The 26,170-nt window shown below is 40.4% G+C and overlaps 1 protein-coding gene across 1 annotated transcript in view; it reads right to left on the reverse strand.

Annotated features, from left to right (window-relative positions):
* Positions 1-1,004: 1,004 nt before the first annotated feature.
* RNF144B (ring finger protein 144B) overlaps positions 1,005-26,170 on the reverse strand; it is a 48,396-nt gene continuing 23,230 nt past the window's right edge. Inside the window, exons 3-8 of the mRNA XM_058029135.1 lie at positions 18,759-18,863; positions 10,683-10,743; positions 5,922-6,126; positions 4,614-4,758; positions 2,814-2,903; positions 1,005-2,616 (exon numbers count right to left, since the gene is read on the reverse strand). Of these exons, the coding sequence (XP_057885118.1) occupies positions 2,476-2,616; positions 2,814-2,903; positions 4,614-4,758; positions 5,922-6,126; positions 10,683-10,743; positions 18,759-18,863 (747 nt within the window). The 3' untranslated portion in view covers positions 1,005-2,475. The remainder of the gene's footprint in view (positions 2,617-2,813; positions 2,904-4,613; positions 4,759-5,921; positions 6,127-10,682; positions 10,744-18,758; positions 18,864-26,170) is intronic.

Raw genomic sequence — 26,170 nt, forward strand, 5'->3', positions numbered from 1 at the left:
AGATTTCTTAGATGCCTGGACTGGGACTGAGACTGCCAGGCTGTGTTAACTCCTGCATGGTTAATTTATATGAGTTTTGGTGTGCCCACCAGGCACTTAAACTGCCTTCAGCGGCCTTTCTTTAGCAGAGGGAGAACCTGACAGTTTTGTTAACACAACAGTGCTAATGAAAAAAAGATTTGCCACCCTCATTCCAATAGGCATTTTAGCAAAACCAGGCCAACAGAAGGAGGGAGAGGAAAAGGAAAGAAACCAGACTACCAAAGGGTCATGGGTAAGATCACAAAACATGAAAAACACTCAAACTTCAACATGCAAAGGATATTGGTACATTGCAATGCTGGTTATGGTTAAAGAGACTGTACAGCTCCTACGTCTTTGTCCTTGAGGCTCTGTTAAAGTAAGACTTGCAACTTCAAGTTCATAAATGAAATGGAAATGACAATAGTGCCATAAAAACGTAGGTAGAAAAATAGTGCAAAGCCAAGGGCTGGACACTTTAATCTGTCACGAGTACCCCAAAGCACTACCATTAGTGCTCTTCAAGAAAACACATACAGAAAACATTCTTTATTTATTATAAATGGCAGTTGCCTGCATTGCACTCTGTATTTAGAATGTACTGTCTACCATTCTGCTTCCCTTCAAAGCTGAGGATGAAGAATAAATACAGCCTTTCACACTGGCGAGCACTGCCTGCCCTCCAGCCACGACTGGTAGCAAAGTCAGACAGTATTTATAAAAGAAATCAATTAAAAAGTAAAACAGACAGTATCATTTAAGGCCTCTGTCCTTGCTAGTCTGCTCAACAGACTACACTTTCTCAAAAGAAGAAAACCTGCCACTTTTGTTACAGTAAGCAGAGAGCAAAGTTAAACAGAAAAAAGGTCACATTTACAGCTGCCAAGAAGGCAAAGTTCCTGAGGCTCGGCCAAGCAGCACACACACACAGGCAGCACTCGCAGCACCCTCGCAGCACTCCCAGCTGAGCTCCGACAGGGCCCAGCGCCAGCCCGACACCGCGCTCGGGCCCAGCATCTCCTTCAAACCCTGCAGCCCTTGCAGAAAGGGGTTTGGAATTACAACCAATTGTACAGTGCAAACTTGAATCTGCTCCCACAGATATAGAATGCACAGACGGGAGTCCAGAACAAAAGCGCCACCGGCCCCAGTTGTGAGGAGCACCATCCATTAAGGAAATAAACTCCAGGGAGCAGAGTCTGATCTCAGCTACTCCTGACTGAAGAGCTGCAGTAATTCCAGCTCTTCAGTGAGCTTTCAGGGAACTTACACAGGTGTAACTGATACCAGGGCTTGAACTGGTTTGGCAGTGATGCACCAAATTAAAGTGAAGCACTTATTAACTGACAGCCTTCCAGATTTAGAGTAAATAAAAAATATCACCAACAGAGTTTGTTAGCCTTGAGCAGGACAAGAGAAATACCCACCAATGGACGGAGGTCACATTTACACAGCATTTCTCAAGTATTCACTTCAGCAGGTCCATAAGGTTTTGAAGGAGGGCTTGGCTTAGCCTGGTTTCAATAACTTTTTATCAGGGTTCTTGCTGCTACCCCATGTAAACTGTTGAAAAAAATATACTGACTGCCCATATGTACTTAGTATATCTGTGCCCATGCTGCCACTCTGCACAGACCCAACCAGGATTCCAACGCTCTGCACAAAGTGGGAACTGTATCACAGTTTTTCTTACGATATTACCTTCACTGTGAGTTTTCTACACCCATGGTACTGACAAAAGGCATGCCCAATGGTAGGGAAATATGCATATTCTTAATATTTCATGGTAGATATGTCATGTTAATGTGAAAAAATAGCAGCTTTCTCAAGGTCCAGTCTCTCAAAAGAGAGCCCTATCTTAGAAACAGTTTTGTTGGTTTTCTACTTCTGTAGTTGAGATCAATGGCAAAAATCATATTGATTTCAATGCTGAAAGAAATGCCATGGCAGCCAATTGACAGGAAACTACCAAACGTATTTTCTTAATGGTTTGTTACATTTAACTGTACACAAGCTATCAGACAGAGGAACCTAATCAGGCTTTTCCCTCTCCCTCTTTCACTAAAGACCCAAAACTTTCTGAGAAATCTGAGTGTCACCAAGAACCAACAGCAAGCACGACAGTAATGACTGAATCTGCAAAGAAGAGTAATGCAGCAGGATCAAGTCATGTGCAGCTGATGGAAAATGGGAATGTTCTATCAGTCTTGAATAGGGTATGAAGGACTGAATGGTGTCCTGTTTTCCTCTTCAGGAAGCAAAAACCTACACTGCATGTACTGCACAATAATCTGGACTTGTTAGTGATAGAGTAGCCTGTAAAGAATAGGCACTTATCCCAAGAACTGGCAAAAAAAGGGAGCATTATTTGGTAGGTATGGCACCAAAACACAACCATTGTGCTTCCTCACATACGTATGCTGTACAGATGGAGACTCAAAAAGACACAGCGTTTTAGGTTGTTGGCAGGCTGGGTTTTTTCTTTTTGCTCCGGCAAGATTTGCAAATGCAACAGATGATGCATGGAGATGCCACAAGCAGCAAGGGGGAGGTCACCAACGCTATGATACCTAGTCCAACGAGGATCCCCACAACCTGAAAGACAGGGTGGTGAAAAATACATATTTAGATAGTATGGAAAATAAAATATGCATGTGCATACATAAACATAGCATAGGTCACCAAAAAAAAGATGAAAATATGAAAATAATCATCTTGGGTCTTCTCTGAAGGCTAAAATCTCTTTGCTTCATGCATGCATGAGAGCTCTGCCCAGCTGGTTAGGAACACACCTGTGTTCTGTTCCACATCACTGAAGCCCGTGAGTGGCCCAGCTTGTTTCTGCAAGGGCCTCTGTCGTAATGCCGTAAGAAAATATCATTCTGAAAAACAAAAGGAGAAGCTGTAAGAGCAGGTTAGAGAACTGCAGGGAGAAGTTCAAGGCCAGAGTGGAAACACAACCTTCCTGGCACTGCTTTGAAATTGCCAGCTGCCAGCAGACAAGTTCACCTGTCTTCCAAATCATTACCTAGAGTAACTTGCAATTTCAGAAATTGACGTATGTTTGGCACCTGAGCTATCATACAGCATCTTTCCTCCTCCACTTTTAAAAAGCGCATGAGTTCCACCTAATTGCACAAGTACCTAGGCTATAATTTGGTGATGATAAAGGGAACTGAAAACAACAGGCATTTCTGAAACCTAGCAATGTGAGGGATCGTCCTCCTGAAGTATTTTACCTTCTGTACTCCTGCTGTACCTACTTCACAGTAATTCTCTTCTTAGACTCAACAGGAAAATATAAAAAGTACAAAAATCCTGTTGAATTTCTCTTTTACCATTAATACTCATTAAACTACTCATTCTTTTCTTCAGAAGGTGACTCATGCCCTGCATTACCCTCCCTAAACCACTGTGCTGTAACCTGATGCTGCCTCCCCTTTCATTTTTCAGCTCTGCTCTCTGGCTTTGCAGGTACTACCTTCATCTACGCCTGGAGCTCCTGTAACCCCTACACATTCAGAAAAACTACATTTGAATCACACAACTACAGTTTCTTTCTCTCTTTCTCCCTTTGAACTGACAAAAACTCGATAAGGGCATGTCTGTGGAGTCTGCAAGAATATGACACTCCTCAGGTTCAGCACAGTGTTAAGCAATCACCGTGTACTGCATGTACTCTGAGGCAAGCCCTAAGACTCATGTTGAAAAAGCACGTTCGCCCACACAGGAAGGGGACATAACACTAAGAGAAATCTGTTTAGTGTGCTGAGTAAAGGATGAAGACTGAGGAAGTCTCATTGTTTGCTGGCTGTGGAGTACAAAAAAGACAAGAAAAGCTACGCAGCACATAACAATTTAGTTCAAGTGCTGGTAAAGTCCTTTTCATGCTCCCACAGCTCTTACTGATGACTGTGCCAAAAGGGCAAGCTGCCATATATACAAGTGCATTACTTCCAAGACTCTTCATGCTGCTAGGATACTTGAAGTCCACACAAGTTGAGACTGGTTTGTAACCTTTGAGAAGTAACTAGCAACATGGACTTCACAATCTGTGTTCATGATCCTACATTTTTATCCTCAAGCCTAATAGGCAATCGTTCTCTTCAGCAAACATGGCACTAAAGATGGACTAGTAAAGGAGACCTGGTGCTCCCTAGCCACCATACCATGGAACAACCCCCTTCACCCAGCACCATACCATTTTTAGACAGACTGTGTCCTTTGCTGTTGAAACAGGTGGAAGACATCTATTTCCCTCACTCTCAACCAAACTGTTTTTAGGAAGAGCGAATCCAAGCAAGGTATTGCTGGAACGAACCTCCAGAAAGCAATGTGTTAGTCCCATTTCCCTCAGAGAACTAACATGGGACGCATAGACATGGCCATAACTGTTTATGGAAGAAATAAAAAACTATATTGATATAATTAAAAGGATTGGGTGAAAGAAAAGAAAACAACTGAGTCAGAAGCTGAATTGAGCCAAGAAATTTGCTAGGACAGCAATGAACAAACAAAAAGCTTGCGCAGGGCCTCAGACTAACCCTTAACACCATTATTCTTTATCCTGGTGTTTTTTCTGCAGCACTTACATCCAAGTTCTGTAGACAATACCAGCAAAATGTGTGCTTGCAGTTCTTGCACATCATCTGAGCACAGCCCTCGTTTCGCTCAATATAAATTCGACAAACTGGGCACTGCTTAATTGGTGCCTCTGTCTCTGCTCCAATAAGGAATCTAGAAAAGTAAGGAAACATTAAAAAGTGAGATGTGAACATATTGGTCGGTATTCAGGTCCACTGCCTGATGTGTATCGTGCTTATCTTTCAGAGCATCTAATGTTGTCCTAAGTGTCCTCAGTGTGTGAAGCTTCCTATATTCAGTACAATACACAATACATTGAAACACACTCGCTACTAGGCGTAAGACTATTAATGTCACACAAAAGTGAAAATCCCTTGCCTTGTTCCTTTATGCTGTATAAATGTAACACTCACTACACTCACAATTAATCACCTATAGCATTAAAACTTAGCATTTTGTTACAGAGACCTTACACAATTCATTTAACAGGACTGGATTATGCAACTCATAATCCTTGTCTGAATCCTCCCTGTCTAAATAAAATAGGCTTAAACCCTACCACAGCCAGAGATCACACCTAGAGAAGAAAAATCACAGCAAGAGCTTTTTGGCAACACCTATTCCATGGAGTTTCTAGCAAGCAGAATGCTCTAGGTTTTAAGTTTTTCATTTATTGAAAAAAAATTATAGAAAACTTTGAAAACATGACTCAATATAACCTGATTCTGAAAACAAAGATGGATAGCCAAAGACATGACATAGCTTAAACACAAAAGCCTCTCTTCTATAGATAATGGCTTTTACAACCTGATCTGCAGGTTGTTTGCAGTTAAGGAAAATGAGCATAAATAAGGCTTCTCACTCCAAGTGAAATTTACACTGTGTAGGAGTTAAGGTTTTTCTATGCAAAGATTCTGTAAATATTAAGCAGGGGTGATTTCTTAACCACAGTATAAGCAAAATTTGGATCCTGCAATATTGGTATATTGGATTTTTGGTATGGGCACAGGTCATAATTCTAGCATGTGAACAAAGCCTTTAGGCAGATTTAAAGTCCTGGAGGGCTTCACCTTTTAGAAGTGTCAGTTGCAACCCAAGCTTGATAAGTACACAAATAATACTAAGTATGTGAAAATAAAATTTAGCATTTAAAGTAATATTTAGACTGGAATTGTATTTAGGAAACACCAGGAGAGTTGGACAGTTTCCAGGCTGAAGCTTTGGACCTAGAAGGAAGCTGCTCCATGAACGCAACGTGAGGCCCTGTGATGAAAAGAACCAAAAGATGGCACGGCCATCGTGGATTCCCATCTTACCCCTGCTCAGTGGGTACCGGGGTCATTTGGTTTTCCTGGCACAGGTGCTGCCCGTGCCATGGCTCCTTGCAGGAGGAGCAGAAGGTCAGGCGGCAGGCGGGGCACTCCACTGGCACCGGCGCTCCCGACTCGCTCGGTGCGATGTGGCACACGGTTTGGCAGTCGGCTGTGGGGCACCATGTTCTCTGGGGGTCCAAATGGACTTCTGAAATGCAACAGAGAGAGAAATAAAACTCTTTATGCAGTCCTCTTCTTGTCCCAGTGACATGTGTCTAGGTACACAGCACCCAATTCTGCACAAGGGTGTGGAAGCCAAAGCGCTCCACACCCACACCCACGGGCATTTGGGCCTGCTCTTCTTCAGGCAGGTCTGCATTTGTCCTCTGCTAAGCAGTTGCACTGAAAGCATTGCGACAATAGAAATACACTACACAGAATGTGTTCCTTGCCTTTTTATAGCAAGGTTCAAAATATGAACCTAGCTGCTGCTGGCTGAGAAGCAAGTGTCTTTTGTAGCACTAGGCCACTCCATGTCTTGGACATGTGCAAGCCATGCAGTAACTTCCATGTAAACAGCAGAAGGACTGTAATTAAATTAATGTCAAGTCACTTTCCATGCCTTATGTACTATCCTTTATCTATAAATTGCAGTTAATATTCACTGCATCACATCATTACTATTTGTCCGGTATCAGATTATCACAGGGGTCAAGATTCAGGGTGTAGACACTGAGTTACAGTCATCACCACATAGCAGAAAATGATAAATGTTGATCCTCTCTCTCACTTCCAAATCTTTATTCAAGGACTTTGCAACAAAAACCCAGCTGGGACACATTCACCATTGGTCATTTGCTACTCAATTCCATGAAGTGCATGAACACACACCCTGCAGAGCCTCCCCAGAAAAGGGCTGTCAGGGGCTACCTTGCCCTTCCTCCTTCCCTGGTTGCTCTCTGGGACCACCACTGAAAATAAATAGATGGAGGGGATGTCTTCAAAGTCAATGGAAATCCTGACTGTGAGATGGCAAAAGGCATTACAAGGTACCTCCAGCAGATAAAATTAGTTGTCCCACTTGAAACAAAAAGCTGCACAAGGACGTCATATACGAGTTCTCCAGCAAATTTTGCTGAAAGCACATATGGACACACAGGTACACACTACTCTGACTTTGGGTAACTTCTGAGTCTGTGTCAGAGAGCTCCAACATATGTAGAGAATTTCTATTTCCAGGCAAAGGTTGTCACCTATAATTTAGGCAGGACAGCAAAACACCTGTGCCATCTACCTTCAGCCATTTCATGGATCTAGTTGCATTCTTTTCTCTTACTGTCTTGCACACACTTTGTTTGCCTCCCAAAACAAACATTTTGCTTTCTATTGAATGACAGCAAAAACAAATTAGATCTCGGCTTCATTAGTAGGGAGAAGAGAGCCACAGCAAATCAAGTAATTTTTCATATTTACATACTTTTAAAAAGTAATGTCCTGACTGAGAAATTTTTATTTCTCTAGGTTCCTTTGGTGTCTCTTAAAAGAAACCCTGAATTGGTTAAGACTATGGCCTAGTACTTGCTATTGCATTTAATCCTTCACACAATAGATTCTGCATGTTTTCTGTTGAAAATTCAGCTTTGTAAACCTAAATTCCCCTATCCCGTGTTTGGGTGAAAGACAGAATGTCTGGTTTTGACATCATTGGGAGGAGGAGAATTGGGTTGTAAACCTGTTTTTTACAAATTTGTTGCAGCAAGATGTAATGCAACAGATGAAAGTCCCTCCTCTCCCACTTCCTCCATCTTACAAAGAACCTACAGATGGTGTTTTGCAATCCACGCTGTCTCATACTGTTTGGTTTGCCATGGAGCACAAGCGAAACCAGTAACAGCTAAAAAGGCACAGCCAAAAAAGGGAAAGAGGCTATCAGCCTGCTCTGGCAAGTTGCTCCATCTCTTGGTTAGGGCCATTTCTCTCCTGAGCTTTTCCCCTGCTACCCTGCAGCCAGTTCAGCCACAGCTCCCTCAACTCTCAGGAGGAAAGCCTTCCCAAACAGTGCCAGTTTTGGGCAGGGATCTGGCCAGTTTTCATAAAACATCCAAGCAAGCAGGTGAGATGTAGGTGGCAAACAGGAGGAATGCAGCACCCTGAAGAAAATAATTTCTGGCTCAGAAGGATAGGACTGAAAGGATAAGACTGTGTTTCACAGAAATCTTCATTTAAAACAGACTACTTTTGAGTCAGGCATAAAATGGAGATTCTCCTCATCTACCCCTCAGCCTACTGGCAAATATTATGCATGTGCCCTAACCACTTACCATTCCTCTATTTCTTTACTTCTGTTGACTACATCAACACCATCCTTATAGACATAGAACAATTCCTGTTTTTCTAATAAATATGCTTCACAAAAACTCTGTGGCTTAGCCCTGACTGGATGCAGAGAAGTTACAGATATGCAAAAAAATCTTGTTTTTAAAAACACATTTGCATTCTAAGAACACAAACCCCACAAGAGAATAGCTTATTATCAGTGCATCTATTATTAAATTTAACAATTGTCTGTAGATACACCATTCTATACCAATTATTTCTCACTATGTTTCCACACAATATTATTGGCCCATTAAAAAAAGAAAGCAATGAAAATGAGAAGATATATATTCTATTAACATAGCTAGCACAGATTGGGGATGAGGGAAACGGCTGTTGGATGAGTAAGTCCTTCCTGGGGTGTTCCAAATTTTCCTCAAAATAAATCTCACAATGGAAAATGTCTGGACAATAAGTTGAAGATCAGGAAGGAGTCTCTGGACAGATTCTGGGTGAGAATTCATCCCCAGCAGATGCCATCAGTGAGGTCTATTGCTGGTTTCAGAAAAAGAGTGTCAGAGCAGGGCAGGCAGGCTTTGCCAGGTAAGGCTCAGGTCTGAGACTGGTGCTCCAGGCCAGCAGAAACTAATAAGCCAAGTCCCAAGTTCCACTGATGAGTGCAGAAAGGTCAGCCTTGGGGACAGCATTAAATCCAGGATAGGCAAAAGGTCTTGGCTAAGGCTGGGATTAGTGCTGGGTGTCCAGGTCAGAGCTTTAGCAAGCAGGAATCGTTCCCAGACATCAGTAAGCTGGATTTATTGCTGGGGCCAAAAGGCAAGGCAAAAGGGCTATGCCTAAGTCTGCTGCTCGGACACCAGCTTTATCATAAAGGAGTAAGGGCAGATCTTAAAATCATAATGAAGAGAGATAGCAGAGGTGGAAGAGAATTTGTCAGACTTAGGCAAGAAAGAAAAGGAAAGGAGGATTTAAAAACTAGACAAGTTTCAGGCTTCTCTGCGTGGGAGGCAGTAAAAAAAAAGTAACAAAAGATCATGAGTTCAGCTTTGGCTAGTTATAGAGGAAGAGATACCAGGAAACCAATAGTTTCAGAGTCATCAGTAAAAAAAGGTTTTACATAAAACAGATTAATGTATTGCAAGAAAGTCCCTTTGTTTTAAACCCTTTAATATGGTGAATTAACAAGCTGTGACTTCCATTGTCTAGGACTGTAGACAAGCCACTGATTAGATTATGAACTGGAGAGACTTTGTAAGAAATTAAGAATAAACAAGAAGGTGGTAAAACAGGAGAAAGAAACAAAAAATAAAACCAAGGTTTGGGATTTTTTTTCTTTTTGTTTGACCTGAGTGCCTGAATATCATATCTACAATCTGCATTTGCCCATAAACTCTGGGGTATATTTGAGTATTATGAGCAGTTTTTCTACTTTGTGGTCATTCACAAGGATTCATGTCAGATGAGATTCTGTAAAAACCTATATATTCTTCTACCTGACCAACTTTTCAAGTGTATTATTTTGCCTAATTTTTATAGACCTCTGCACTGTCTTACACAATCCACTGCATCTAAGCAGGCATGCAAAGTAAGAATATAAATCCAGTCTTTCAAGGAAAGTTTGAGAACAGGCAGAGTGGGGCAGTGTCTCAGACACACCATTCTGCATACTACCATGCACTTAGGTCTTTAAAAACACTGCACCTTCCAGCTGAAACTTTGAAGCTGGCGGCAGTCTTTAAAACCAGGAAGGGGATCTCATCTTTCTGACTAGCCAGTTTCTTCTTCAGCCTTGTCAAGGACCATCTCTTGATGCAGAAGAGTGACCTCTGGGCATAGGAAATCTTGACCTTCAGTTTTAAACCTCTCTACAAAGTAGGCCTTCCTCAGGAATGAGGGCACAACTATTCCTTGGGAAGAAAAACTCTACTAGATGAACACACATGAGGCTTTTACGTAAGCAAAGCTATTTTGCAGGGATGCTTGCAAAAATTCACACTGCATTTCAGAGTACGTGTCCCCCAGAAGCTCTGAAGATCCCTAGGGATGTGTAAAAGGACTGTGTGCCCTGGCCAGCACCAGCCTCTGGCACCTTGACAAGTTCTACCAGTACAACCACCTCAAGGATCCAAGATGAACATGCCATCAGAAGAACAGTGGAGCCCCAGGCACAAAGTCTGAGAGTGTTGCCCACAAGCTTGAGTTGAAGTCTGGTAATTCATTAAGACGCTGCTTCTTTGAGTCTGCAAAACAGAATTTCAACTTTGTCTGTGGAGCACAGCCCAACCTAGTGACTGCTCCTGAACTATTTAAAAGCAAAGACATCTTCTCTGTCTCTTCCTTCACTCACTCCACAGGCTCTGTCTCTGCCATATATAACAGCGCTGCCTCCACTGACAAAAGAGAAAGTAATAGAGACAAAAAGCTTCACACCTCGTTCAAACTTCAACCTCTTGTATAACTCAAACTGGTCAACAGGAACCAAACAGGCAATCTGAAATGAGAAACACACAAAAGAAGCATTAGAAATAGAAACTTTTAAAAGTTAAAAAGTGTTGTAATAGGACACAAAATGAACTATATGCACAAGCTGAAACGTCCAAGGTAAAAAGAGTATAGTTTATTTTTGAACTCCAATATTTATAGACTTTAAAAGTGACTATGGATTGGAGGATGAAATTGCCACTTCTCCAGCCACACTGGTCAAACTAACAATTCATCAAATTTTTCTTTTTCCAGAAAGGAATGAAAAACAATCATTATTTACATGAAAAGTGTGTGAGAAACTCTATTACAAAAATGTAAACATCAGAAGGCTTAGAAGAACTTAGAAGAACAGGATGACAAATAAGCACTATATTCTACACACCTGCTTTCCTGAGCTGGCTCTCAAATTCACCTTTTTGTTCCTGCTTGCTTTCAGCACCACATTCTTCCACACCCTGACTTCTTCTCAAAAAAGTAGTTCTGAACCTCCCCTGTTTCAGCCACACAACCCAGTAGTGCAGCCCATGTCTTTCTTTCCATGCACACACAAACCTTCTCTGTGGATTCCATATTTACTTCAGGCTCCCCAGTTTTATTTCATGTTGGTTTAGTGTAACAAAGGGTGACATGCTGCCAGCCCTGGAGACTGCAGCATGCTGTTCATGCACAAGAATACAGCTCAAATGAATGGTTCTTCATTCACATCTCCCAGTGTTAATGGCAGGGGCCACTTAGCTCTCAGGAGCTGAAAGGCAGTCTGGTTTCCATTTTTTATTCATTCCATGGGGTTTGGACCAAGACAGATAATGCCATTGCTGTTGGAATTTGCCTTAGACACAGAGCAACCTATTGGTTGCTGACTGAAGTTAACAAATGTAGTTGGCATAGCCAAACAGGCTTTGCTGATACATTTTGCACATTACCCTAATTAAACTAGCAGCCTAAAAGGCTAAATGCTCTAATCTCCAATTAACACTCTACGTAAGAAGACCAAGTGTCCTATTTAAAACTAATAAGCAAACCTGCATACAGGCTATGAAGGGGTTTAAAAGGAACTTCACAGGCACTTCAGGAGTCACATGTTTGTCAGATTCAGAATGTGGGACCATTCTCTTTATCTGATCCGTTTGTAATATTGTACCAGCACTGGAAATATTTTTCTCTTTTACTGAAAATAAACCTAGAATAACATAAGACCTGGGACCTGATCATTTGAAGCACGGTGAGACAGAGTAGAACTGACAGCTTCAAAATGGCCTCAGTGAGAGGCTTTCAAATCTCACATCCAGTATCCAACCACAGTCCTTCAGATTATTGTAAAGGGCAAAATTTGCCCTCGGTGAAGTGGACGCTGGCCCTTGCTGTCCTCCTCAGTTGCAAGGCACAGCACCCATGAGAAGAAATAAAATGACAAAAATCCAATATATATTCAATATCATGCTATAAATCATGCTATGAATACATTTTCTTTCACAGATGGAAAAAATTGTACTATAAAATACAAAATTGCTTTATTAATAACTCAAATAATTTGGACTTGATTGTACACAACTGTATTTTGTAGCAGATACTTGGCTCATTTATTTAACTGAAGCCAGAGGATGAATCCAAATTATGTCAAGATTTAATAATTTAAAGATTCACATGGCTTTAATTAATTAATATTTAAGATTAATGTGACTGTAAGACACAGAGATTTTTCTGGGAAACTCTTCACCTGTTCATAAGAAGTCAGCTGAAATACTCTTGGAAAATACTTAAAAAAAAAAATCAAATGGGTAAAAAGAGTGAAGTTTAGCAATTTCAGCAATGACACATCATTTCAGTTTTGCCCACTCCTCCCCAGGGCAGCTTCACATATAAATAGTTTGGAAAATTAAAAGAGTCATCTGCATTTCTTTAGCTGGGTGAGCACTGGCAACTACTTTAAATTTTCCTTCATTACAACTAAATTAAAACAGTGAGTCTCAATGCTGTAAGAGCCACTTGAGTGAATTTTTTAGTTGGCTGGGGTCCTTCTGTACTTGCTTTTACTTCTAACAAACAGTTTTTTCAAGAGCAGTTCTATTGAGCCCAGAATTTCCCATGTATTAAAAATCAGCCTTTTTCATTACAGTGGGAGCGGAGTTATGCATCTTAACTCAGATTTCAATAGGAAGCAGAGGCAGTGCTGAAAGCTTCCCATTCTCCCGGGGAAAACTTGAGCTTGCCATGCCAGCTTTCCCCACTGGCTTCACTCAGCTCCACTCTTTTTCCTACATGTCTTCTTCAGAGCTCAGCTTGCCCCTCCCGGGGTGCAGCTCTGGGTGCTGAACACATGCAGCCCATCACCTGGGCCACTGACTCCCACAGGCTTGGAAAGGCCAGGTCCTGATGGCACCCAGGTCAGCCCGAGAGGGGCTGAGCCAAAGCCTCTGACAGATTTAGCATCTTCAGGCATGAGGAAAACAATGCACAAATTCCTGCTGCTGCCTGAATTCAGTGCCACGTGAAAGCTGTATGTGCAAACTTAATTGAAAAAAAAAAAAAACCCAAACAAACATGAATATCAGGTCCCTATTAAAAAAAAAGCCAATCTTTTCCTCAGGGAACTTTTAATCTTATTTATACCTAATCAAGAAGGACAGTATTAAGTACAATAAGGGGATTAGGTGTTTATCTCCTCCTACTTGGCATCAGTCTAAATGTCCATTTCCAGACAACTTCTCAAGCCCCACCTGGGTGTCTGTCCATCCCAAACACCTCCTCTCCTGCACAATCTCTCATGTCTCTGGGCCGGTCAGGGCATGGAAATCTGGGGAGGCAGCAAACCAGCAACCCAGCAGATGGCAAAGAGCCAAAATAGGAAGACCATGAGCATATCAGAAAACAGGCTATTCTTATTCTATGCTATGAAATTATTCAATGTAGGAAGAAATGCTAGAGGACAGTCTGGTGAACTTGTCTTTTTTTTCTTTTTAATACTGGGGGTTTAAATTAAAAAAAATATACAGGTAAGAACATTCCTCTCCTGAAAATATCTTGATTTGAGACTTATTAGGCTGTTAGGAGTTGAAATAAGTTTTCTGATTTCCCACACCCTGTAAGCAATATCTGCAGTTAAAATCCTCTTGCTATACAGCACAAGGATACACAAGAGCAATTGCTAAGAACAGCAGCATTCACCTGAAGTAAAAACATTGATGGACAAAAGCAAAATTCTGAAGGCTTACTACCACAAAGGGCTCCAGCTGGATCCTTGTCAAGCATTCAAAAAGATCATGTCATGAAATATGTCACAATAACCAGGGTCCCTGCTACTATATGAGACAAAAGAGCAAAGAAAGGAAATTGAAATGGTTCAAAATAATTTGGTTCAGTGTACACAGCAACAAACTTTTCCAGGCAGTGCAGTAACCAGGACCCAAGGAAGAACAACTCCCCTGTTTTTAAATACTGGCTACCACAGTGGAAAGGGAAAATCACTACTCCACCTATTCTCAGACTTTCAAGGGGCATGCAAGGAGGCAATCAAGCAAATTGAATAGATCTTACTTCCTTTCACACCCATATGAATCAAACTTTGATAATGCCAAGGGAGGGAAGTTCAGCGGGCCAAAATCTTCTCACTCTCTCACTTTAGCAGACAGCCAGCAAGGGCAGATCCTACACTGGCAGAAGAATTTGCTAAGGGTGACATTGCCCACCTCTGCCAAAGCCCCACTCACACAGGCACTGTCTTCTTTTGCAAGCAGTGTAAAATGGTTCCAACAGGGGCTCTGGTTTGCTTTTGAAAGGGGTATGGGAGCTCAGTCTCTATGCTGCTAGAAATTACACCCACAACTTTCTTTGTCAAGCTACTATGCTCACTAGACTCATAATGAAACACTAAATTATTCATGTTCTCCATTAAAGAGCTCTTCTCTTATTTAGCGACAAATAAAAACAAAATTAAGGCTCTCTCACTTGCTCCCCTAGGTTTTACATAAAAACAAGTAAATAAGAAGAACAAAAATTTTTGTTTTGACCCTGAAAAAGATAGGTCAGCCTGCAACATGTTCTCACATTGCTTCTCATTTTACCATTTCAATCTCTTCTGCAGCAAAGCATAAACCAATTTTGAAATTAAAAATAAAACTGATATTTTAGACTGAGTCCCAGTGGGATTTTGTGTTTGGCTAGGTATGGAATATGAGGCAATTAAGAATTCTAAGATCTGGGTTACTGTCCTATTTCAGCATTGCTTTACTGACAGCCCTCTGTCAGGTTAGCACTGGCGTGGATCACAGATTTACACAGATAGAGGGACAATGAGCAGAACCTGCACTGCGTGCAAAGGGGGAATTCTGGACAAAGAACCCAAATCAGTGTCTCCTTTACTGACTGCTGCACAGCTTTAATCCAAATCAGATTGTGTATACGTGGATCACTGCATCGATGTTATAAACCACAGAACAATACAGGAATCAGAAACAGCAAAGCACAATGCCCTAGATATTATCCAAGTAAGTATTACAGTAGAAATCCCTGTATGCAGTGGAGATTTACCCTGATTCATAGCTTACACTGGTGACTGGATTCACACCAAGCAAAATAATTTCAAACCATGATAAATTACCCCTTATTTAGATTAGCAGTATTAACTGGTCCAATTACATCAATGGAGCAAGTTCCCAAGAGAGGCAGGAATATTCTAGACATAAGAATTCTGCATGTTTAAAGAGAACTGTATTAACATAAGATGTTCCTTCTACCTTCTGCTTCCAGGAAGGAATCCAAGTAATCTTTGTTTATTGTGCCACTGGAGCTTGAAAGGGCAAACATTTTGTTTAACAAGACTGTTTTGGACTTCCCCTCTTTTGTGTAACCAGCTATTTGAAAGAGAGTCTGTAGCCAAAGCCACTGCCTTACCACCACCACCCCTCATTTATTTCTGCTACAAGACAGCTATACTACAAGCTGCTATCTAGATGTAACAGGTCAAGATGTGACCTAGGATTGCACTTGATTTCAAGCACTTCAGTGGAACAGTTCCTTCTGTTCAAATGCACTATTTGTCAAAACAAAAACTACTGGGAAATAAACCAGTTTCAACTAGATTTTGTTGAAGGAAAAAGAAACCCAAGCCAGAGGGGTTTCAGAAAACATATTTTCAAAGTACTGAAAAGTATAATTTTCTAGTTCAAATGACTTTTCACTTTATGCATTTTAAGATCAAAAAACCTGGAACATTTTTTTTCTGAGGTCCAGAGGGACCTCAGAAAGTAAAGCCTTAATTCCCAACATCTTCTATACTCTATGAATAAGAAGTTTATTCCCTAAGCACCGATTAAATATTCAACTGTTTTAGAGAAACACATTCCTACTATTCACACTTGCTCATTTCTTCATGAGACATACAAGAAAAAATTCTATTCTGTGTTTAAAATGTTAACCAGAGCTTTCCCTCCCTCCATCCCCTAAAAGCAACTGAAGAAGAACACAAATCAGAAGCAAGGCAAGAGCTTTGAAAAGGCTCTAGTAATTTAGCACCAAACTAGACAAACTCTTCAGAATTTTACTGAGAAAATAAACAGGACTTAATTCTGATTTGTCTAAATGAAGACAAACAGGTCACTGGAAAGCACTGAAGGAATGTTACACAGCTTGAATAAGGACCCTGAGAGGGAGAAGTAGGTGAAATTTCAAAGCTATACTGTGCTCATAGCTATACTGTGTTATATATGCTTATAAGCTTTATTAATTGTTCAGTTTCCTTATTGAAGAAAGCTCAATCCAAAATGCACTGAAGCCAATGAAGAGGCTTTCCTTCACTTAAAATTATGTCCAAATTCACCTTTAGCTCCCTTTTTCAGGCTATGGCAAAAACAAAACATAAACAAAACAACTGCTTTAGCTAACACAGTGAGATGCATTTAGCTCAAAGTATAGGAGCCAATTTAGCAACACATCCATGACAAAGACAGTTCAAACTGTTATTTTTTCTTCAAATTGTAACAGTACCTGATGAGCAGCAGTCACAGCATAGTCTGAAATGAACATGACATGAAAAATACACCTTTACAAAACACTGATGCTATCTCAGAGGAGAAAAAAAAAGGATCTTTTATTTTTGTTTTTCCCCACAGTACAGGCAACGTGTACTCTCACCATGGTCCTGGTGAGGAACCTTGTCCTGCCAGAAGCCAGAGAAAAAATCCAGGACCCCCTCAGAGGTGAGAAGCCGCCCACTTTTACACCAGGAGTTTGAGAGTGTAAGGAATGAACTGTAACTCTAAATAGTACTTCCATGACAAACAATAGTCCTAGTTAAGCACATTCTGTATCATCTGATAAGGTTCTGCTTTTTTAAGAAATAGCTTTAAAAGGCTGCATTTTCACAAAGAACAGCCTTTATTTATAGAGAGGAAAAAAAGTAATAGAAAGTATTCATACATAAATCTCTAGTTTACATACTGTTCTTTTATATTGTGAATGGAGTCAGTTTATTCTTTATTTCATTACTGTTTTTCAGGGTGTTTTTTTTTTTTCATTAAAGAAATAGGTATTTGGTAAAACACATAAGCAGTAATTTTAACCAGGCTGGGGATTTGTTTGCTATTCAAGCAGAAGATTGTGTTTCAAGCACCTTGCCAAAAGGGAGTGTCAGAACCTTCAGTCATCCATGGGACACTAATGCACATTCGGGCTGTTCAGTCATTCTGCTGTCAGACCAAAAAACACCCAAGGATTAGGCCAGTGGTCCATTTTAAATACCTCTCGAGTCTCCTTTACTAAGGGGAAATATATATTTCATAATTCTTATAGCATTTTATAACCCTGGTTGAACAGAGCAGAACTCTTCCTGTCATTTGGTAATTTTTCTTTAAAAATACATTTTCAATAAAGGCTAGATGCCTCCAATCTGGTGCAATGGGTGGAAGGACATTGCTACACCCTCTCTGTATCTTTGCAGAAAGAGGAGAAAGGGAAACAGCTGGCTGCTTTTCACAATAGCTGGATTCAGCCAAATAAAAAGGCTCCACCATAACTAACATAGCTGAAAGTCCCATGACCTGATTAAACTAAGCACAACATTTCAAATGTTTCAAATGCTGGGGAATAGATCCAGAATTTTTTCTGGAGAAAAAGTAATTTTTGGTATTGGGAATCACACTGTCACTGATGGCATTTGAATAGGATTATATACTTCTGCCATAGTTATGGCATCTGTGTGCACAGAGCTCAAGATAACACAGAAGACAAACTTCTCTTCTGCAGTTCAAGGATGGAGATCTAATTCTCCTTGATTTTATTTCTCAAATACTGGGAGAATGTACAAAACTTATCAAAAAATCCCTTAGCCATGTTATTTTTCCTGGTTTTTTGGTTTGCCTTTTTTTTTTTTCTTTTTTTTGTCCTATTTGTATTCTCAGGCTCAGCAGGGACATTCCCACCTCACAAAGCAGGCAAGCAAGCATCTTGGGTGTATCCCAAGAGACAACTTCCATATCTCTTAAGACCTACTTCTACCTGGTGTTGTGCAGGTAGCTTTCTCTCAATATAATTATACAGCCCTGCATTATTAGACTGGACTGCAAATTGGTTGTTGCAGCCCAAGATCAACATACACAAGGAAATTCTGGCCTTGCATACCATCAATCTGAGTTCTTGCTCTTAAGAAAGATGCGAGAATTTCAGTGTTTGCAGTCAAATCAAATCTGATTGAAATGACAATCTAATGGAGGCTCAGCAATTCTGGGATACAGGGTACTCTGGTTAAGTCACCTGCATGGGTAATTCAGAGGCTGTCCAGATGCCAAGGGAACTTCTCCTCCAAGGCATAGAGGGAGGGAAAAAAGAGCAAAACCCTTGGAAAACATCTGCTTGTTTCTATCACCTCTTGTCAGTCAGGCCTCTTGCCAAAAGCTCATTAAAAGTAATTAAAGGGAGGAAAAATTGTATGATTACATTTATTATTATGCAGATAAAGAAATTTGGGGGATATATGTTTTAAAAAAAGAGAGAGAGAGAGAGAGAAAGAAGTATGAGAAGTATAGATACCTCTGCTTCTTGTAGGGTCCCATGGTTCAAGCATACCATGTCTGGACATGTGATAGGGGAACCACAACCTTCTTGAATTGCCAGCTCCACGTACTGTTTTAGACACTAGAAACAAGCAAAGAAAAGAAAAAAAAAAAAGTTATAGCCCACATGTTGGTAACAACCAGATGTCAGAGATGCTGTGCAGTTCCCAGCTTCACCACCTTAATTGGCTGTCCTGAAGCTCCAGCACACAGCAAACATCAATTATTGTAAGTGTGAATGCTACAAGTCATTACATTGGAAAGAATGCAACAAAGAACAATTAATTATGCATGACTTCATCTGCCAAGCATTGCATTTACCTAAGTCAGCAAGTCAGACCTTTCAGCCCTAACAACTCTTATGCTCTGCTAAACTGGGATTGGAGAATTTGGCAAGGGTGAGTATCTTTTATCCTAATTAAACAGGCTTTGTGCCTTCGTTTTTCCTCCTGTGTTCTTAATTCAGACTCTCATCCAGCAGTCACCATTGTAGGAGAACTCCTTTACAACACTGTTCTCAGCTGCACAAAAGAGGAAAGGGGTTTAGTACCTGCTTGGGAGGTTATAATGTGCCCTAGAAGACGTGCAGCTATCAGTTTTTCCTCCCCCTCAACCCTGCCCCCCCATAGTTCAAATAATATCCATAATTTATTACAATTTATCATCAGCCCCTACTCTATAGACTCCAAAGTCTATTTTCAGCATGGAGGCCACTTTATGAATGTATCCAAATTGTTCCATTACAAAAACAGTAGGCTTCCCCTCCAAGCTCAAAGAGCCCTCTACTCTCCTCACACTTTATTTGGTATGCCAGTTTCAAATATATTCAACTTGTCTTTATAACTCATATTCTTCAGTAAAATCATGGCACAAAACTCATGCAATGGATCAAAGAACAGTGCTTGAACTGTTCCTCCAAATTGCCTAGGTAAGTAAGTAAGGTCACTTCTACAGAAAACAAAACAACAAAGTCTCCTCAAAATAATGGCAAAGCATAAAATAAATTGCAAGTCACCATTAACAGAAAAACAAAGCATGGACTTCTGACAGATTTTGGTATTAGCTTGCAATGTTTACTGTAAATGAAAATAAACATGTTATGAAAAGTAGAACCGATGTAGTTTTTTCCCCTACAGTTTTATATTTCATGCCCACATTACAAACCTCCTCCCCAGTACTGCTGATTTCTTCATTATTGCCCCATCGATTTTCAAGAAATATGTCAAAGTGAAATAGGGTTTTGAGACCTCTGTCTCTCTGCCAACTTTTGGAAGAGGCACTGAGTTCCAAAGCTAATAGGTGAGTGATGGGGAAATCACAGCCCTTACGAGTATGGCAGCCTTAGACTCTTCAAAAAACATTGTTTTATTATTTATAGGCATGGAACACTCAAGTCTGCGTTAGTCTGGACTATTTTGAGAAACACTTGCATATTGCGCTCTGATTAAAGAAATTTCCTCATTTGTATTTTTTATTGGAAAACTGATTCCCTCTAAGCCACCAGGATAATTAGGACCCTTACAAATGGAAATGAGATTTCCTTATTATTCTGTCTGTCTCTCTACTGAAATCTCCAAATCCACATTTTGTTGAATTCTGATGAGCTATAGAGATACTAGCTTAAGCAAGTAGAATAATCTTAACTTACTGGTATTTGAAATTAACTTACTTTTGATTTGTAAATATTTGAAGTGCATTCTCTTAGAAGAACATTGGGATATAACCTAACCGGTAAGCTTTAAACGTGTATCTCATTAAGAACTAATGTATTCAGCTCCAGCATGCACCCCTATAAGAAAGCAGCAGAGCAGGTTGTAAGGAATTGATGGTGCAAGTAGTGTGTGGGAGGCGAGGGAGATACTCACAGGTGAAGAGCGAAAAAGAAATCATGTCAGCTACTGAAAGCAGTATTAGCTCCCTAGGGATTATCAGCCCAGATTTAACCAGCGTTATTCTTTTATTATTCCAACAGCAGTCTCCATGCCCTGTCCCATCTTCTCGCCCACTGCTCCCAAAGGCACCCAGGCACAGTGCTTTTATAAAGTCAGTTTACCCACGGGATCAAAGCACCCCCTGGCACAGCAGCTCCATCACAGAGCAGTGAGCAGCAAACAGAAGCAGGTATGGAACCACAGTGGTGCCTGGAGTGGGCTCCTGGTGACACTGGAGCTGCCACGGCTGTGCCCACATCCGCCACCATGGGCTGGGCAGTGGCAGCAGGTGACATAGGGAAAGCCCAAAAAAAGCATGCCCAGAGCCCAGGGTGGCTCCCAGTGGTGTTACTGATGCAGACGGAGGCTGTGGGTGACCTTGTCCGGCAGCTCCATATTCATTAAGCACTGAGCATTGCCCACATGCTTCAGCACATATCACAGGAGAAATGGGGCAGCAAGTACTCACTCCCTACACAGATTTTCTCCCTGGTTTGTACCTGTTCACAGCCTCCTCCACAAATAAAGTAAACAGAAAATTCTGCCCTCAGAGCTCCTTCCCCAAGGCCTGCACAGGCTGCAGTGTGTTAAGTGTACTTCTTAAATCCATGGGCAGAACCTCCTTACATCTCACTTCATCTCCTCATGGGAGACCTGATTATTTTCTGGATCAAGTCTCAGGGCAGCATTTGGTGAAGGGCAAATGTTTCCTCCCCACCAAAGCATTTAGGTTGCCTTAATTCCTCAGCAAGCATGAGAGAGCAACCTTTTACTTTTGCTAAGATCCTGGCTTCTGTCTCCTCCGTGGGGCCGCCTGATATTTAGTAATTTGTTTTGACAGCATGGAACAGTAGATTTGTATTCTGGGGGCAGCTCAGGTCAGGTGGTTACAGAGGGAGGACAAAGCCTGAGAAGTTACTGCAAGCCCAGCAGCAGCCCAGAGGCTTGTTCTTAATTTAGACTCTCAGGACAGGAGCTCGGAGCACTGACGATTACGCTTTCGCACAAGGATGGGCATGAAGCTCTTAAGGAGCTTCGATCCACAGTATGGATTTTGCAATCATTTTCCATATGCAGTATCTAAGTCATTATGGGTACCAAGCCAGGAGAACAGAGGTTTCTGAGGATTGCTAATGATCTAGATTCTTCTTCTCTTCTAACCCACTGCTTGATTGTAGGTGAACATAAGTGGCCAATCAACCTTCTGTGGTTCTTTTAGAGGTTGCTGTGTTTTCAGCTTGGGGAGATTATGTAACTGGGCTATGCAGTGCCATGGATCTTCAAGCATTTCCCAGAAAATCTCTCTGTTAAATCATTTTTATAGATATGAAATCTTTGGTCTTGACTTTCTGTGCTTGGAGAAGGTGCTTTGGGTGTAATACAAGAAAGGCTTAAAGTTGCCGGGAAACTTGAAGGAAGCATTTAATATTTATTGCTGAAGGATTAGGCTTTTTACCAAAGGATGTACATAAATGAAGATGTGAATTTCTTGTTCCCTCTTAGCACCAAAGAAGAAACATTGGAAGATCACTAAAAGTTTAAAATATGCCTTCATCTTGCAGAGAAACTCTTCTCAGAGGGGTTTCACCATTATTTACAGCTCAGCTACTAATTCAGCTGCTTACTTGAGAAGTGGCAACTAAGAGTATCTGAAAAGATGCAAGCCAAAAACGTGATGAAAAGATGCTTTCATGTCTGTATAATGAATTAAAACTGACCTTCTCAGCAATGTGTCCTCCCACACTTTAGAGAATACATTATTACAGACATAAAATGGCAAGATTTTTTGGGCATTTTGTCTACAAAAATCAGCAGTGTCTCAGGAAAACTGCATACACTACATATGCTACTTAATTGCTCTTCAAAGTGAAGGGAAAATCAAGATGCTCTGCCTTCTGTGATACAAAGAACTTCCTGAAAGGGTCTTAATCTTGACATCCTAGCAATTATGAGATCTCAACACCCTGGGCTATACTCTCCCAGCAATTTCTTGCAGTACAGTGACTTTTGAGCACAGAGAGCAGTCAGTGGCTGGGGTGGCCTCAACACAGGATCTGTGCCTTATGGTGACATTAATGCCATCCTCTTATTTTCCATGGCCAGAGCCAGCAAAGTTTCCATGAATTTTTCACATAGCCAAGGCAGGATGGTTGAGACAACAAACTAAAAATTGACCAAGGTCCTGCTGAACAGGTTAGAATCCTGCTGACCACAGAACACACACTGGAGGTTTGATTCCATTATGTTCACCCCTCAAATAAAAAGCAGACACCAACACAAGTAGTTTTAATTCTCATACCTGCAAGTGTGCTCTAATCAGTTAACTCAGATTTTGCCCCACTGAGCAACTATATCATGTACATATCTGTGCTCTGGGAAACATAATAAAATCCTGAGGCATTAAAGCAAGAGAGATCAATTCAAATGTGATAATATAATTCCACTAGTAAAACTCAGTACACCTAACAGAATGTTTTGTTGCTGATCTAGCTTTGTGAAGCACGTTTTGCTCACACAGGACTACTGACAACTTCAGTCAAAAGAGGACTACAACTATTTTTTTCTCTGCCTGAAATTCATAATGTGTAATGACTTTTTTTTTTTTCAATAATTTGCTGTCTAAGCATTTTGGGGCAAGATTTTTTCCTCTTATGCTGGTTTTGTCTTTCAGGCCATTGCCTTCCTCTGTTTAATAAAATAACATCAATATCCAGTTACCTATGTCACAAAATGTTACCCATGAGGTTTTTTGGTGGAGGTTTTTTTTTGGGTTTTTTTTTTTTTTTTTTTGGTTTTTTGTTTTGGGTTTTTTTGTACCTTGCAAAACTTGTAGGAAACATTATTATTTAGGCAAATTCTTACAAGTTCCCCAAGTAAATATTCCCCTCCTGGAGCTAAGGGGCTGTTGAAAGAGTACATTGAAATGCAATGGAGTCATCTTTATTAATACACTGAAAAGCCTAATCAAGGAATGCATGAACTAGTAATGTAAAAGATTCCTTCTTCAATAATAAACAGAAGTGCTTTCTGTGGTCAGCTTTGAGTCTAAGAATGAAAATTCTGTTCAGACTATTAATGGATTTTTATTTCAACACTTCTGCATGCTGGTCTAACTTCAACTTTTTTTTTCCCCAAAAGTATATTGTACAGAAGCTATTTTTAACATACTTACCAAGAAAAAGACATCTATTTTGTTATGTATTTACTCTGCAAAGGGATCATGCCAGTTCTGCATTTTGACATAAAAATGAGTTCAAAGTGTAACTTTAGCGTTAGATTGCTAGGTAATGATGTGACAAAGGCACTATATCCCTTTCACTGTGAAATCTGAGGTTTCTATTCAAATCCACTTTAAGATAATTTATGTATCAAAGACAAAAGATGGATCTCAATCATTCCTACATACTGCTTTTCAAGTACCTGGACATGTTTCATCACCTTGCCCCTCTCCAACCTCCCTCAGATCCCAAAATACAGCCTCATTAGTTTGGATACAAAAGCATAAAAGAAACCCCTTGTGTAATATGACTAAACTGAACAGGTATCTTTATTAAGAAACATGGAGGGAGGGCTAGAAACAAAAAAGAAACAGAAAACACTGGCTTATTTTCCTGTCAAATGCCACCAATACTGCTGCCAGCCCCTGTGCAGCAGCTGGTACAGGACAAGTAAGGGTATTTGTCTTTAATTCAATGATGCAAAGGTAAAGAACAGATCTACAGTATTTCCCAGACAGTACGAAGCCATTATCTACATTAAATGTGAAAATTCAAAAAATTATTGAAGGCATATTGCCAAAACAAGGTCTTTCCTCCTAACATTTAACTTGAAGACAATTTCCATTCCAAAAAAAAAAAAGAAGAAAAACTCAGGTCTCCCTCTTAAAATCCACAGGAATTATTTACAATGTTAAATCTGTCTTCCAAAGATCTTCTCAAAACTCTGTTTGTTTGGGGGTCAGGTTTTGTTTAGCCTAGGCTTTTTTACAAACTCCAAGTTTGAGGGCAGAGGGCAGAAACACTGTATATGGAGAGAATACTTCACTTTTCAGCTGACATTCCAGAGTGCCTCATGATTCAGAGCAGATGAACAGATAGGCATTCGGTTTTTATTTTAGTTCTGGGCCATGGTTATGTACTTTTTATTCAGTGAGACATAACATTCATTTTTTTCTTATACTTTAGAAATGTTACCTGTTCTTTAGCGTGTACACAATCTACTATTACGAATTTTGGTGAGATGGTTCACATCAGAACTCTAAATTTAACTACCTTGATCTACCCAGCATCTAATCAAACATGTACCAAGATAAATGTACTCCCCTAGACAGTGCTCATAGTGTTTATGGCAGACCTATGTAATGTTTAATAATATGTTCATCATTGCTGTGACATCTGCACTTCCACATGTTCCATCACCAAAATGGATCAGTCACTTTCAATGTGTAGTACTCAAAGTCCTCAAGTATCTCTAAGAAAGTCTTAAAACTAGATGAAAAAAGTCTATTGGCAATTAGCTTGGAGGCATTTGCACTTCACTTGGAAAAAAAAGTGAGGCTCTTCCAATTAAAGTTTTTAGACAAAAATAGAAATCTCTTCATTTGCTACAGATAAACTTATGATAGGCACAGTTTAAAGCAAGAAGCAAAATTCCAATGAAATATTGCCCAATCTCTATTTTAACTGCTAAGGACCAGATACAGTGATAAATGAACAGACAGAAGATCAAATGTAAAGAAGATCAGGCCACATAAGAGTCTTACCAATAAAGATGCTTGAAAGGAAGTGAAAAAATGCCCCTGTAGCTTCAAAGAACATCTAGTCACTTCATGGCTCAGAAGGAGGGAAGGAATAACATCACTAACAAGAATTTAATTTTGTAATGACCAAGTGAAAACACCAAGCAAACAAGACAGTGGACCAGAACATAATTGCCTCCTCTTGGTCCACAAGCCTATTTTTTAGGGGATCCTGCAAATGTACCTGAGAAATATATTGTCATCAGCTTTGTCTCAAAATATCTACCAGTGATGCTGAATTCTGCTCAGAAACACAGTATGAAACCATGAGGTCCAAGACATCCTAGCAGCCTTTCATAAAAAGCAGGAAAGGTTCCTGGTAATTGCTGCCATGAAGAGGTACCACCAAACAGAAAAGGCCCAGAGAAACTCATACTTCACCAAATTGAACCAGCTGCAAATGTAATTTCTCTTGCCAAATATCCGTGTCAGGCCAAACCTGGCCTTACAACAGCTACAAAACAGACACGAGCAGGAGGCTTATGTCACAGTCTGGCTCAGTTACTGTGGCACTTCAAGGCACTGACAACCTACTTCATATAGATTTCTTCATTGCTTAAATGGAGATAACACCAACTGCATCGATGCAATGCTGTCATTAAAATGTTAGTTCCCTCTTCCTCCCATCCTCCCTTGGCCACCATCCAGAGGCTGCCACCT

Source organism: Melospiza georgiana, chromosome 1 (assembly GCF_028018845.1).
Source record: "Melospiza georgiana isolate bMelGeo1 chromosome 1, bMelGeo1.pri, whole genome shotgun sequence".
Taxonomy (NCBI): Eukaryota; Metazoa; Chordata; class Aves; order Passeriformes; family Passerellidae; genus Melospiza; species Melospiza georgiana.